The following is a 16501-nucleotide window of genomic DNA, read 5'->3' as shown; positions in this document are numbered from 1 at the left end:
AACATGATTGTTATTCTGTAGAGAAACATTTTCAGCTTACAAATAGAATACTATCCAAAATAGTGAGGTCTTAAAAGGAAGCTGTTAAACAACAATATTTCTCATTACTTCAGGTTTGAGCCTGACAAAATTAAAGTTCCCCATTGTAGATTTCCCCCTTTTTCCTCATAGAGCAGTTAAAAACCAAACAAAAACAAACCCCCCAACCTGTTTACAAGAGACATGCTAGGGAGAAAAAAAATGACCTTTTAAAGGAATTACTGTATTTGTGTTGCTTTGAAAGTGGCTTTAGTAAGATTGGCCCTTGCTGAGCATATAATTCCCTTCTAAATTTTGTCTAATGAGCTTTAGTAAGTTATAAGTGTTGTTTGGTTTTTTTTGGAAGGGGTGCAGAGGAAAGGCCTTCAGTATGTATATGTTCAAGTATGAATTTGTCAAGTAAGTTTTTGAACAACTGTTTAGCATTGATTTCCATAAGAGAGAACAAGACAATCTGGCAAAATGACTAGAGTTGCAGGGGACTTCTAAACTGTAATTTCTCCTTCCAGATGCTAACAAACGTTAGAGATAGGGTGCAGAAAGGGTAGACTGAAACAAAAAATATAAGGGAGAGCATGAATAAAGGTGAGGAGTAATTGAGAAGCTGAAACAAGGAAAAAAATTGATTGAAGAGTTTAAAAGGCTAGGAAGAAGGTTTATTACTGACAACAAATGCTAGAAGGGAGAGGAAAAGCATCATGAACCACTGTAACATCCCCACGTAGAAACTACAATCATGACTCTTGAATCTTAGCATTATTTTGTTTAGTAGTGCCAGAGCATTTCTCAGCTTCTTACTATCTCAATTACTGTCTGCTAGTGGTTACACGTAAGAAGCTGTTTACTGTTTCACTTTAACGATGTTACTCAAATTATTAAGAGAACAAAACTTAAGCATCAAAATAGTGCTGCAAAACTTCAGTTAGTGCATAATGTCTAATTAGATTGTATCTTGATAGCTAAATTATAGGGATGCTGTTGCTGTACAATTTTATAAAGGTTTAACCAAGATTGCAGTGGCTTGTGTAAAATATTTAAAAAATATATCAAACCAGATTATATTTGTAGTAAGAGCCTTATTTTGTTAGATTCTGGTTTATTATCTAAACTTCAATATCTTCAGTATGGGAATTAGCAAATTATTTCACAGTTAAAACTAAATTATTGGGTCAACATATCTTATATTTTCCTAGTTTAGATCCATATTTTACTTTCTCTTGCAAGTTGTAAGGTATCCAAGGGTCTGGCCTAATCATCAGATCAGATATCTGGGAATTACCAGGATGTGTAATCTCTTCAGCTCAGGTCACATAGCCTGTCAGTCTTGTGTTTTCTCCTTATAGAATTAGTATGTTTAAAATTTATACACCCAGATAATTCTTCAGTGCAGAAATTTCTTCCTCTAGTGGTACAATAGTATTCTTGAAGTACTTTGTAACTTAAATCAATTTTGTATAATATCAATTACATGAATGAAGTACTTTCTCTTCTCAAAGAGAGGGAATTAATTGAATATAATTATTTACAGTTGGTTTATTATTTACAGTTTGGTTTGTGCTACATTGCATCATTTGTGTTTTGTCATTTAAGTGGATTGGAGTTAGTTTCCCAAGTAACAGACTACTGTATTGATCTTACACTTTTAATTTTAAAAACTTACCAAAATGTCTGCTGTAGGAGATAATACATTTAAAAATATATGGCCTTTTCATATGTTGAATTATTCAGAGGTTGAACTACAGTCTCAATGCTTTTTAATTCATAAATTATCTGAAAGTTAAATTAATAAATCAAAATGTATTAAAAGCAGTTGTTTAGCTGTCTGTAATATTATGTTAATACCAGAACAAGACTGTGATACAAAATACTTACATTTTTGGTGATTAAGAATGAAGCAACAAGCATCATCTCCTCTAGGTGCATGTTTCCTAAAACTGCATGCTTTCACAAGTGAAAGTATATTTTAAGCATGTAAAAGTAGCAAAAAATATCTTTTTTTTTTCCTTCCTGTAATTACAGAAGCTGCTGGGTTTGTTTTGCTACCGATGAGGATGATCGGACAGCAGAGTGGGTGAGACCTTGCAGGTGCAGGGGCTCTACGAAATGGGTTCATCAGACTTGTCTACAGCGCTGGGTGGATGAAAAGCAAAGAGGAAACAGTACTGCTAGAGTTGCTTGTCCTCAGTGCAATGCAGAATATTTAATAGTATTTCCAAAGCTAGGTAAGATATGCATCATTTAAATTTTAAATATAATATGATGGGTTGTTTCTTTATATTGTTCCTGCTTTTTTTTTCCTTTTTGGTTCTCGGAGCATCAGTTCTGTTGAAAACTTCTCTATTCCCTTTTCCAGACAGAAAGAAATAACTTTATATTCTGCTCGCATCGTATTTGGTGGCTTAGTTAAATACCTTCTGTAAATTTTGCATGTGTTCCACTTAAGTATATTGATAAGTCTTATAACTGACTGACCTATAATTAATTCATGGTTAATGGGATTTTTTTTTTTCTTGTTGAGTAGAGGGTGACTTCATTCAGCAGTCGCCACGTATTAGCACATAAGCACATCCCTTTCTTTTTCCTCAGCTTGCACAGAAACTGTTATCAAAGGAAATTCAGAGAACCTTGCTGAGCAACCTGTTGTGTTACCTGAAAAACATATTTTACTTTGGGAGGTATTGCTGAGTCAATATTGCCTTATATTCAAGAGGCAGAATATCTGTGGTTGCTGGGCACTGCTCTAGCTCTAGCTCTGTTTGTCAAGGTGAAAGAAAAAAGTTGGAAATGGTCTTCCAGAGTCTACTTACTTGAGTAGCTGAGTAGGACACTGCACAATATGTTGCATATATTTAAATTAGCAGTGATTGCTGTTATTCCAGCCCTCATTTGGCCATATGTTCTATGGAGTATATTAAGTAGGGCAAGAAAATTAAATGTTGCCATGGAAACTTAAATTTTGTTTAAAAGTAAAACTGCTTGTTAAAGAAATGCTGATATAGCATTTAGAAGCTTTTAAAGTTTTTTTATTAAGTATCTTATTTCTGTGATGAAACAGCTGAAAATAACTTGCACTGTCAGTTTTTTGGGACAGGACTTCTTTTCTGTTAGTATAAGGGCTGACAAAGTGTGGAGGGAATTTTATATGGGTGATGACATTATTTCCATGATAGAGCACTGAGTAATGGGAAAGGAAAATATGGACTAGTGTATTGTTGATATTCAAGAAAACGTAAACCAGCATGAAACTTACTACCAAGTTATTCATATATCAAAGACAATTCAGCTTTACTGTAAGGATAAGGTAGAGAGGAATCTTAATCTCCATCATAAGGAAGGCATCAAATGATAACATTTAGCATCGGCTTTGGGGAAAAAATGGTCCAGAGAAATCTGGACACTTACAACATACCACAAAACTTGAAGCTGTTTAAAAATTCTTACTTGTATCTTGAATGATGAAATTGTAATGTGAACTGCGTTTGCATTTTATCTTGGCAATGGGAAAAAGGGGAAGCAACTATAGTTTGGAGAGGATACATGCGCATAAACAGCAACAGGCATTTTCATTTGCTCTTGCAATTTGTGTCATACTTTATTTGAAAGCTAAGATTCCTAAATGCTAACATTCCTAGCTTCTGAAGCCAGCCTAAAATTCTTGCACAAGATTGCACAGCTGTTGCATGCAGGCATGCAAGAATCTTCTGATGTATTTTCCCTCACAATACCGTCTTCTTCCATTTTTAAAGATGAGAAGGGCATAAAAATTCAGACTTTTCTAAGAGTACACAAGGCATCGATAGTAGAGCAGAGAAATGAATTTGGGTCCATCAAACATCAATCACTAGCTTGAAGTGCCTTAAACAAGTGAGACAGTCTTGCCCTTTTGTAGCGCTTTCTAGTAAACCAAACCCGTTACATCACAACTCAACTATAAGTCAGTCACGGTCACTTCAGGCAGAGTTAGGACAGTAAGATGTTTTTAGACAGTCTTGCCAGTAGCCCTGTCTCTGTTGCAGCAGGTTATCTTTTTGAAGACATTACTAGTCATACCATTCAAGAAACTATTTGTTACTTCTTCCCTGCTCAAGTAATTTTAAAGTTTCCCTGAGGTATTAGAGTTCAGAAACTTACTTAAATTAAGACTTTTCTAATGTACTGCTGGAAACTTTTATCTGAAAATGAGCTTCTGTGAAAGGGCACTCCCTAACACAACTTCTTTTATTTATGATTATAGTTCTGAAGTAATATCAACTTGAGGAAGACATCCACGAATATCTTTATAAGCAACAGCGGGTGTTTTTTATGTATTTACCAATTCAAAACAATCTTCCTAGTGACATATCTTAAAATTATAATTCCGTTTCAAATTTGACAGTGTATATGAGTTTTAGAGATCGGTAGTAACTATGTTCTTACTAGCTGTACTAGCTGTTTTCCTTTCTTCTGAGAAATTTTTTTATTAAATTATTATTGTCACTTTGAAAGTAATCAAAGTATCTTTTAGATAATTATTTCAGTTTAATAGATAGAAAACAGAGTTTGGCAGACAAAGCTCTATTAAAGCATGATAGTTTTTACAAAATGATGAGTGTTTTATATTTCCTTCTTTAATTTATATGTCGGTGATATTTAATTTCCTGCGCTTTCCTTAATACCATCTTAAAAGAAACAGTTACAGTTGTCCTCCTTTCTCACTACTTCCTTCCTAAAGGGCTAATTAAAAAAAAATGTTGGAACAATGTTTTTCTAGTCTTTTCTCAAGATTCTATACCTAATTCTGTAGCTTGCTGCTTTTAATGATTAGTATCAGTAGGTGCCATTTGTTAGTAATTTTAGTGTTAGACTTCTGCTGTTGCTGTATCACTTTGCCAAGATGTCTAAGGCAAGCTTCAGTGCTTTGTTGCCATTTAGGACTCACCAAATATGATGGGGTTTTTGAGTCTCTTGTCTTCACCTTCTTCAAACAAATCTAAGTTTTCAAAATGGTACAACTAAACAACTTTTTCAGTGACTGTGGGAAACAGTCAAGATGTGTAAATTACTGTGCATTTAGTACTTGCGGTTATGACCTTGTTGCTACTTTCAGCACATTGATAGACATCCCAGCACATTCTTAAGTCTGTCCTGGAAAGTTAAATATAACTATTATACAGTTGAACTGCTTGTTCCAGTTCTTTGTATTTTGCATAGAGTGTTCCTTCTTCAGAAACCCTTTAATTTTGGTACCTAATCAATAATAGGATGCTCAACTCGAGAATAAATTATAGTTACACTTTGTCAGCTACTTAGGGACTAATTTACATTGGTTGGTGTATTTGAAGCAGGGTGCTGGTGAGGTGTTTACTGTCTTACAAGCCACATAGTAAGATGCTTCCTGCCCTTAAAACTAGAGCTTATTGCTGAAACAAAGAATGCATGCTGTACTAGAAGATGCACGCACAGGTAACCAGTTTGAAGTACATGAGGAGTGGGTTAAGAACTTGAGGCTCCAGCAGAGCTGGAGTAGAGAGTATGTTAAGCAATATTCTGCCCAAGTTGCTTAGGACTGCCCACTAGTCTGATACGTAACTTGGCAATATTTACAATGACTTCTGTCAAGACTGCATATAAGCTAAATGTGTTTAAATTGCAGCTCTTCAGTGTGGTATTTGCACACACACCTGTGTATGAAAAAAAAAAAAAGTTGCAATCCTTCTACAAGGTCTCTGGATGCTACTGTTGTGCAAACAGTATATAAAATCCTACCCTGTTCTTTAAAAAAAAAAAAGGGAAAAAACCCACCATAAAACAGATGTATTTGGGAGTGCTTTACAAGAATACCAGTGCTGACAAAACATGACAATGAACAAATTCAATTAGGTGTTCCTGTTGCTTGTTTTCACTGGCTGACTGGAGCCGAGTAAAACTGGTTGTTTTGAAGGCATTCACATGAGAGCTGTTCTCTTGAAAGAGAGGAACCATTTAAGTCATGAACCAGGAGTCACAATTTTTTCAGTGTGGCTGATGGAAATACATTTTCTGCAAACTTCTTTTGAAGTGAATTTCAAATCTTGATTGTATGTTTAAATGCACAGCTTTTAATTCATTTGGTGTAAATATGATAGTTCAGACACAATCTCTTTGGGAACAGAGTGCTAAGTAATCACCACCCTAAAAAACTAAGAATATAAAATTGTTAGGTACTAGGAGTATTCAAGCTAAGAATTCAACTGCAAGTGATTTTTGTATATTTGGAGAATGCCAAATACAATACCTTTACCTTTAGAAAGGTAAAAAAGAAAAAAAATCCTTGGCACCTAACCTTTTCAATTCTGTGCAAGCTCAAAACAGGTTTCGATTAATTGGAGGTCAGGAGGAAGGTGGCATATGACTCGGGACACGTGTACAAAACAGCCTGGCAATTGCCTAACTAGCCTGGCAATTGGAATTCATCGAGTGGAAGTCCTGTATGTCTAGTATATCAGGACTTCAGTAAGTCATTTAACACCATTGCTCAAGAGATCACTCCTTCCCTACCCTGCCCCTGCCAAAAAAAAAAAAAAAAAACCAAACAGATAAAAGATTAAAAAGTAGTACAAGAATTATAGGCTGGAGTGAGTAAACCGTGATGAGAGACGTGAAGGATTAGTTACTTGAAGAATGTCTGTAGGCTGGTTTTGAGAATAACTAATGTTTTCACTGATTTTGGTAGGAAAAAGTAGGAGGGAGCTAAGAAGAACTATTTATGCATATGAGCTTGAGGAGGACAGTTTTTATGTACAATTAGTTGACAAATATGAAAGTAATGTGGAATCTGATAATGGTGATGACATTTTTCACTTCTGTACATACATTTCAGACTTCAATTCTGGCTTTTGCTTTGCTGGTGCTCTTGCAGTCTCTCAAAGAAAAGATGCAAGCATGCCCTTGTTTACCTCACCGGAGTTGGTTGGGGTAATGCCTTGCTCTGTGTAAGTCTAGAAAGCACAGCTGTCCATAGACAGAACTGTATTGTATTCATGCATTGTTGTCAAAGGCACTAAGTAACCTCAATAGGAGGGTTTTTTCCTCCAGCATTTGAGAGGTGGCCCTTTAAAAATATTGAATGCAGCCTCTTTCAGCGAAAGGAATCTTTCATATTGACTGTGCTACTTTTTACTGTAGAGCAGGATAGTTTAGTGACAGAATTCTCAGGTGAAGCTGTCAAAGGTAAGCACATGAAATACATTACAACTAATTAGTTTTTCTTCCTTTTGAAAACTAAAATATCTTAACAAAAAAGCCACTAAGCCTAAAATGGTTTCTACAACAGCACAATTCTGATTGAACACAGACGAAGGAAGCTAGTCAACTTCAGTGGATAAATTAGTCAGTGTATTAATCTCTTAGAAAGATGTTGCTGTGAATTAAATGGTAAGTAGAAATAAGTTACAGGTTTAGCTTAGTAGCTTTTTAATTATATGTTCTCATTTAAACAGCATGTGTGGGATGTCAGACTTGTATTTTGCCAAGTTCATTCTTTCTTATCAGTGATAGATGCTGAGAGCTTTCTTCAGTATGCTTATACATATATATCTTGAAACCTTACTTCTCCTTTATCATAGGTCCAGTTGTTTACGTTTTGGATCTTGCAGATCGACTGATCTCAAAGGCATGTCCATTTGCTGCAGCTGGAATAATGGTGGGCTCTATATACTGGACAGCTGTTACTTATGGAGCTGTGACAGTGATGCAGGTACACATGTATTGCCTCTTCTTACCAGCTTTGAAAGCAGGTCTTCTAAAGAAAAAGTCAATTAAGACTCCTTTCCTCTGATTAAAACATGCTTTAACTGCTTTCAGCACTTTCAGTGTAGTTAACAAGTGAATTCAAGATGAATGGATAGAAAGCTTTTCACTTTTAACTGGTCATACTGTATAAAGCTAAGTATGCCTGTTCAAATGTGGTTCAGTCTGCAACTAACAAAATTCACTACTACTGCAGCTGGCTGCCCTTTGTATGGCAGGCTGGTGACCTCACTTCTATTCTTATAGAAAAGGTGCCATTGCCACCTAACTCCTAACAATGGGTAATCTAATTCTGCAGAGAAGACATGAGACTAATCTCTTCTTTTACCTGTAGAAAAATTTTGCTGGTAACATTCAAAGGATTGAGAAGTGGTGAATTTCTAAGTCCTACCACTTTTTTTATTGTATAAAGGAAAATGCATGCTCTGAATGGTGCAATTCATTCATGAACAACAAATGCAAAACACTGCAAATTAATAGGATGTTCTTTTAATTACTCCAGACTGTATAGTTAGTTGAAAGGGACAAAAATACTTATTTTTCCTACTTCTGTTCTTGTGAACTTGCTATTTAAATATAAAAACAAAGTTGACAGGTGGTAGACTATTAACTATGGAAAGACTTGTTCACAGCTGTCCTATTTCAACTATAAGACAAGAGTTTTCATAGATGGTAACAAAGGTCCTTCTAGCTGTACAATTTTAGTTGATGATTACTATATCAAGCCCATAACCTGTGTTTTGCCTGAAAGCATAAAAGTGTTTCTGATGCTAACTCAGTTGTAGATAGAATTAACAAATCTGTATGCTAATAAGTATCCCTCTACACAGTTCTAATTTTAAATATACAACCTAGTCCTTATCCATGTAAGTCATATGGCGATACTTTTTTCTTGAATTGTGTGGTACTGCCCTGCAGTTCTACAAGTCACTCCATCTCAAGATTGTGTGCTATTTTGGTTCTGTTTGTATGTGATCTCATAGCAGAAATGTATATGACAACCACTTGAAGTGGAGCCCAAATGAGTTGATGCGGTCTCCCTGGTACCAGTGTGGCCAGAGTCAAGTAGTTGCATAAGTGATGTATAATGACTTTCATCCACTGGAATGGAGGAGGTGTTGAGTCTCTATATTACAGAATGATACACTTAAGAATTTCCTCATCTGATATTTTGTTCTTGTTGTGGCCCTTACAGGAACACCGAAACCACCTGTAATGCTACAACTAGACTTTGTGAAATGTACCAGTCCTTATCTCCTTGCTCACTGCTGCACTGAGCCTTTTTCTGTAGGAACTTATAAGACCTTTTTAGCTTCTCTAGAACTATATAACCAAATGGAAAGATAAATGATCCTTTCTGTAGTTGTTCTGCTTTTGAAATGAGGATCTGTCTAAACATTAGTTTAGACAGCTGATCAAATCCCAGGTATGAAGAATTAGCTATTTTTCTCTGATTTAATGTTTTTTGATCATATGGTTGGCATGCTGGGTAAAAGAATAATTTATTTTTGCTTATAATGGAGGAGATTAAACTGAGAGTGGAGGGAAACTGTTCCACACCTTTTGCCACCCCAAATTTGCTAGGCTTAATACAACTTGTTTCCTGCTGCATTTCAGACTCCTTTCCTTCAGTTGTGAAAGACCAGAGAGACGCACAAAAGCTATTTTTAAAAGTTAAGCTTCAGGTGGAGAAAAACAAATACAGAATTGACATTGTGACTCCAGTGGTAGCTAAGTCAGTAACAAATCATATGGGGTTACTGAAAAGAGAGAGAAATAGTAATCTAAAGCAGAAGAGACTAGATACTGAGGCTTTTCGTGATGGACAGCGACTATAAGGAGAAAAAGGACAGCATCAGACATCACAATTTCGGTGGAAGATAGTGAAGAAGCTGGAAGACAAATGCTGAATATTTTTTGCAGGAATAATCTTTTGGCGGCAACAATATTGATTACACCTATTTTTAGAGGCTGTGGTATATAACATAATTCCTAGAAGAATAAAATGGAATGGCTTTCAAAGCAAGGCTAAAAAGCACAGTTTGAGGGTACTATGATATGTTACCCTAGCTTCTTCTCTGTGTCCTACCTATTCCAGAAGTACTGTTTTTTGTTGGTGGTTTTTAAAAAATTTTGCTATTGTTGCATGTTCTTACCACCTAATTTTAAGTTTTGCGCATCTGAAGACTTGATAGCTTTTTGCATTTGTGGGGAAAACAAGAAGTGAATGAAAACACATCAGGAAATTCAGTGCCTGACAAATGTAATAATTATTATTTTAGTGTTTTTAGTCTTCCTGGATTCTTATGGAAAAAGTCATGAAAGAGCCTGTTCTTTCTAGAAGCACTTCAAGCATTTAGTAATTCTTAAATTGAGACAAGTCTAGAGGTTATCTACCACTTTAATTTCTTTTTTGTCCCCAGCCTTATTAGAGTTACTTATTTTAAATAAAAAGTATGTACTTTTTAGGAAAACATAAGGCACTGTTCTGTTACAATTTTAATACATACATTTTATAAACTGCAAAGTCTTATTTTTTTTATGTGCCAGTAGAAAGGTTTAGACACATCAGTAATGACTGTCCTTTAAAATCATAGGACTAACCACGTTTAAAATTAAGGTACAAGTGAAGATATGCTGCTATTTCCACTACAGTTGAAAATAATGTACCTCTTCCTGCATTGTCTAGAGAAGCAATACTTTTTATTACTGTGATCTCTGTTGCATAAGCTATTCCTAAATAATAGAAATTTTTGATTAAAACATTCTGAGATACTTGCTATCAATTTATCCTTTAAAGAGTAGTATGTAATAAATTTCTGAGTGTAGAGTTAATAATTCTAAAATTGTAAATTCTTCTATGCATTTTGGAAAGCATGCTATTTTGATGTTTCAGATGTTTAGGCTTTTACACAAGCATATGAAATGTTTCTTGAGATGGTAAGGAGTTGTGTTATAGCTCTCTGCATTATTAGTGACTTGCAAACTGGCTGGTAGCTCGCCTGCATTACACTTGATAAGCAACCAAGGATGCAAAGGGAAAACTGAGTACGTTAGGTAAAACAGTAGTCTTTTTTTCTTTAAGTTAAAATCTGTGGGCAGCCCCAAACAAACTAGAGTTTTAAAAAGTTATATTCTTCATTCAGTTGTGGCCTTTGTTTGTCAACTATATACGTATTTACCAGGTTGTGGGTCACAAAGAAGGTCTTGATGTCATGGAGAGAGCTGATCCTTTATTTCTTTTGATTGGACTTCCCACTATCCCAGTCATGCTAATATTGGGCAAGATGATTCGCTGGGAGGACTATGTGCTCAGACTGTGGCGCAAATACTCTAATAAGCTACAAATTTTGAACAGCATATTTCCAGGTAATGTGATTAAATTTAAAAGGAAATATCAAGCTTGAATTTATGCCTTTAGGAGATGGGGATAGGAAATTTAAAAGGAAATATCAAGCTTGAATTTATGCCTTTAGGAGATGGGGATAGGCAAGTAGTTTTCGCCATTCTTAGAGGGAAGGTGTTAATCACCTTTACTTATATTTAGTCTATTTAGATTGTGTTTGTATAGTACCTAGTGAGAAAGGTGGGGCAAGAGGAGCAGGAGTGGTTTCAGTTGAGGCCTTAGTAACAAAACAAGCTACTGAAAATCATGGGTCTTATTTGAAAGTAAAAATGAATACAGTCATTTAATGGAAACAGAATATTCACTGAGAAGAGGGATAGTTCTCAAAGTAATTGGCCTATAGATGTATAATGGAGTGGGGGGTGGACACTAACGTGCTTTCTGTGTTCTGTTTGAGGTAGTAGCTCTGTAACCTTTTCTTCCCCCACTCTCATCCCTTTAGGCATTGGATGTCCTGTTCCTCGTATTCCAGCAGAGGCCAACCCTTTGGCAGATCATGTCTCTGCTACACGTATTCTGTGTGGAGCTCTAGTTTTCCCTACTATTGCCACAATAGTCGGCAAGCTGATGTTCAGCAGTGTTAACTCAAATTTACAACGGACAATCTTGGTAAGATTCAGTATTGTTTGTTTCATAAACGATTATAATATGGGAATATGAAGTGTTGTGTTGTGGGAGGAGGGAGGCAGAGTAAAGGAACATAAATTGATATAGAACTTCAGAGTGGCATTTGATTAAGGGAAGGGTTGTTTTTTAAGGTTGCCTATCTTGGCAGTGGACAGGCATCACATGTGTGAGAGACTTTGTCCTTATGACTGAAACTAATCTCAATTCAAGACAAGGCTGAAACTTGTATCTGGTACTGTACTAGGCAGACCTTAGCAGTAATTAAGGGTGGTAATGAAGATGAGGAACCAGCACCTTCTAAGAACAATCCTGGCAAGACCCCAAGACTGGGGTCAACCTTTTCATATTAGCTTCTGTTTACTAATTCTTTGAGAGAATCCCTTTGTTACTTATTAAAATAAGGAGAGAAAAATAAACTCTCCATAAGTTGAATGGAGAGGGGAGGACAAAGAGAGGAGATGATCTCTTCCTTTATGAATAACCTCTCTGGCTTTCAAGGGGAAGCACACTGAGTTTGGTAAGGTGGTATCCCTGGTCATCTGACTGTCTCCTCAGCCCCTGTTTTCAGTTCAAACATGTTTATGCACCCCTCTCTTCCATATGGAAGAAACAGTGACATTACAACTGTTCATTACGGACTAAAGGCTTCTTAGTGTCTCTTATTTTGAAGACTTGAGATAAACATATTGTAAAACTTTCTGAAAAAAAAATGTTTGTTTTACAAAACCAGATTTTATCTCACTCCATACTTGCTTTTGGCAAGTGGCCTTTTTCAGAGTCTGATTACAGAATGGTAATTAGAATTATTCCTTGTGCCATGTATAGTATATATTCAGAGAAAGGAGGAAAGCAGATAGATATCTGCATTTTACTTTGTTCTTTAAATAGGATGTATTTTGATTTATTTTTTTTTTTTTTTTAGAATTTGTCAGCCTTCCAAGGAAATAAAAGCTTTCAAAAAGTTTTATAGATCCAGTATGCAATCCCTTTAAGTAACACTAACCTCTGTATAATAGTGCATCACGACAGAAAACTTTGAGATACCCATTTGGAATTGTCCTAATTAGCATTTTCTTTTAAAGTTTAGCTATATGATTGGAAAATAAATCTTCTTTGACCAGAAATTTTTAAAAGGAGCGTTTGCAATGATATGACTCTGAACTGTGCAGGTTTTCAAAATATCTTTTTATTTCAGGGTGGAATTGCTTTTGTTGCTATAAAAGGAGCTTTTAAGGTTTACTTCAAACAGCAGCAATATTTGCGCCAAGCTCACCGCAAAATTTTAAATTATCCTGAGCAAGAAGGAGCATAAGGCTGTGATCTCCAGATGTCGTACAGTCTCACCTAACAGGTTTCCATGTTGTATTGGTTCCATCATTATTGCACAGTAGTGGAGAATTGTGATAAATTGCTGCTCCTATTTTTTTTTTTTCTTTAAATATAATAAAGCACTGCCTTGTGGCAGGGTAAATCCTTTCAGCAACCACTGAATTGAAGAATGTGACTTGGCTTTCATTATTTTTGGGTATTTCTGTTGGGCAACAGGCTTCTGAATTATTTTCTTTGAGCCAATATGCTGAAAGGGGAAAAAAAAAAAGCATCTACTACAGAACAAGAATGTTTTAAATTGTGTAGTTAATGTAGGCTATATCCAAATGCCTTTTCTATATATGTTTTCATACGCACGCTATCATCCAGTTCAGCATTTCACACAATGAAGGGAATTTTTTTTTAGAAAGGAAATGTGAGTCATTACCAAGGAGCAGTAATTGTGGGACATCAGTCAATAACGATTTCCTTGGGTTTTGCTGGTATGAAACTGGGAGTGTAAAATACTCAAATGACTGGTCAGAGAAAGCAGAAGATAAATCACTCTGTAGAGAGCTCATGTGTCAGCTTTAGCCACCTAACTACTAGGTGTTGAAATTAGCATGGCTTCCAGGTGATTTTTATTACTGATAATTTTTACTGTCCTGGTATCTTCTGCAGTGCCTAGTGTTATTTTCTCATGGCTCTTTTACTGTTTTGTAACTGCTGCTGGATAGCATTTTTTTCCTCCACAGAAAAATAATTACATGGGAGGAAGTAAATTTCAGTTGCTGATTTTATAGTTAGAGCAGTTGTTTAGTTCTCATGTTCCTTCTGATGATGTAAATATCTGTACAAGTAGGAAGAGCAGTAGAAGTGTGAGGAAGCAACACTGGACACTAAAGCTACATTTAAACTGACAGATTAGGGCATCCTTCTAAACTTCCAGACCTGGGTGCATAACTTGGCTCTGTACCAAGACTGGCCTCTCTTCATCGCATGCCAGCTCTGGTGGAAGTATTCTAGTGGAAGGATTGGCTGGAAGGTGGCAACACTACACGCTGGGTACCTAATCTGAGCATGGTACATACCAGCAGGCTAGGCACTCTTAAGACAACTTGGCTCCATTCTGTAAAGGACTAAAGGATAAATCTTAAATGTGTAATAAACTAAGTTTATTTATACAGTAAGCTTTACTGTTACTATATGTTCAAAGTAGCCAGCTGAGGGAGACATTAGCACTTCATTTATTTGATGTCTTTATAAACTTAATTTCAACAGAAATTAACTGTTCTGTGAAGTTAAATTTTGACAAACATAATGTGGCCATTTAATATTCATACCAGACTTAACCTAGGTTTAGTACTTGAAGTTTTTGCTTAACAACAATTTATTTTTCTCAAAGTTGGTTTTTTCCCTTTTCATATTAGTATGTCAATGCATGGAGAAAGGTTTAAAAAAAAATCTCTTAGTGGAAGTATTCATAAGTAAATATTACTTTTCACCAGAAATGAAGTAAATGCAGAATGAACTTCATACTTGACTGCAATAATGTATGTTAGAGAAATTCAAAATATGGTACCTTTTCTATAGTATGTTTATCTTAATAGCTGAGATGTAATATTTTAGAACTGTACAAAGTGTATATAATGACCAACTAGTATTCAAAAACTATATATGTATTGAAAATTATACATTCAATCAGTATCAAATACTTTTGAGGCTCTTGCTGTAACTGAAGAATTACAATGATCTTGTAAGTCTGCTGATTATATTTGTCTTAGTGGGCTCACTTTTATATAAAACTCTAAATATAGAGTAGCAACCTCTGAAAGTTGCTGCTTTCTGTAAGATAGTCTTGAAACAATACATATTTCTTACAGAATTCCTCATTTCGAGAAAATAGCTTTTCAGTGGTCTTCACTGGATATATTTCCAACCAATTTATTACTGTTTTTTAAAGTCTCATGAAGAATTGAATGATGCAAATTAGTGAGTTTTGAAACTTGTTCATGGAAAAGCTCATTGTCTCCACTGGAAGTTAAAGCTATTGTAAAAATACAATTATAAAAATACTGTATGGATTATAAAGTTATTTCACCTGAGTAGCAGAAGGTCATTACTCTGTTGTAAATCTTGTTTTTAAGTATTGAAAATTATAGTTACATTGTATTAGATTGAATAAATATTTTTTACACTCCCTAGTGTATTTTGTCAGTTGAACAAAAGCCTGTAGCAAAACTTCTGAATGAAAAATGTTTCGTTTTAAAGCATATCCAAGGATTTATATATTCAATTTTAAGTTGATAGCCTAAAGAAATGTCTTTGGGGATGAAGGAAGAATTAGTATAAGACTTTAAACCTACATTTACATTTCTTGTATTTTTTTTTTCCTCTCTAGTGAAATTATGTAGGGGAATGCGTTTCTCAAACATTTAAAGCAAAAGAATTGTTGCAACATGAACAACTTCCGGTAATACAGAACCGGGATTGGGAGCTCTGGGTTGGGTGATATGCAGCATTTATTTGGGGAATACACTGATCCTTCTTCACTGAGGAAGATAATACTGCTTGTAGGGAGTATTTTTTCATTAATGGCTAATTTATGTCCCATTACTTTCAGAACAAGGAATATGAAATGTTATCTAGCATTTCTCAGTGTACTTTCTTATCTGTAACTTGGTTTCTCATAGCCTTCCATTACATAAACATAAAGGCATAAATTACCTGAGCTGTGATTATGTAAATACATAGGAGATGCTTCCCCCTTCTCTCTCCCCTCCTATCTTAAACTATTAGATTTAGATGGAACCCTACTATACTTTTCACTATTGTTTGTTTGGTGGTTCTTTCCTTCATCCTCTTTCCCCTGCAAAAGCTTTTCTTTGTAACAATTTGCATGAGTTGCCTGGTTTGAAGTATATTAATTATCCTCCTCATCTGGAGTTGTTTCTCAAAGGTTAGCTGTCTCCCTTGGTTATCAGAGAAGGATCCAACCATGTAGCTATTTAACGCCTCTCCAGTATTTAGAGTAGTTCTGTGCTTGTAAGAAAAGATGTGCTTAGGTATTGTGATATCAGTCAGAATTATCTATTTTAATTGAGGACACAATTTTTACTAGAATTTCAACTGCATAATGTTTATCGTGGCAGCTGTGAAGATTCCCCTTTTTTAAATGCATACTGTAGAACTTGGACAAGTTTATGGAGTAGGTGTTTGAGGGTTGTTGGGAGTAGCTTTTTACTACCTGCTTTTCAGGAAAGTTTTTAACCACAGACAAGTATGTCTCTGCATAGTGGTTTTTACTGATGGAGAGAACTGGGAGAAGTAGAACTACAAAGGTCAGGGATCCAT

The 16501-nt window shown here is 35.4% G+C and overlaps 1 protein-coding gene across 1 annotated transcript in view; it reads left to right on the top strand.

The window, feature by feature from the left end:
• The window catches only part of MARCHF5 (membrane associated ring-CH-type finger 5), a 32575-nt gene extending 17228 nt beyond the window's left edge, over nt 1–15347 (top strand). Inside the window, exons 2-6 of the mRNA XM_059821155.1 lie at nt 2059–2261; nt 7623–7753; nt 10992–11175; nt 11655–11821; nt 13035–15347. Coding sequence (XP_059677138.1) covers nt 2059–2261; nt 7623–7753; nt 10992–11175; nt 11655–11821; nt 13035–13151 — 802 coding nt within the window. The 3' untranslated portion in view covers nt 13152–15347. The remainder of the gene's footprint in view (nt 1–2058; nt 2262–7622; nt 7754–10991; nt 11176–11654; nt 11822–13034) is intronic.
• Nucleotides 15348–16501: the final 1154 nt, after the last annotated feature.

The sequence above is a fragment of the Gavia stellata genome, chromosome 9, assembly GCF_030936135.1.
Source record: "Gavia stellata isolate bGavSte3 chromosome 9, bGavSte3.hap2, whole genome shotgun sequence".
In the NCBI taxonomy this organism is placed as follows: domain Eukaryota; kingdom Metazoa; phylum Chordata; class Aves; order Gaviiformes; family Gaviidae; genus Gavia; species Gavia stellata.
The sequence above is the reverse complement of the archived record's forward strand: the minus strand, read 5'-3'. Positions and strand labels throughout refer to the sequence as shown.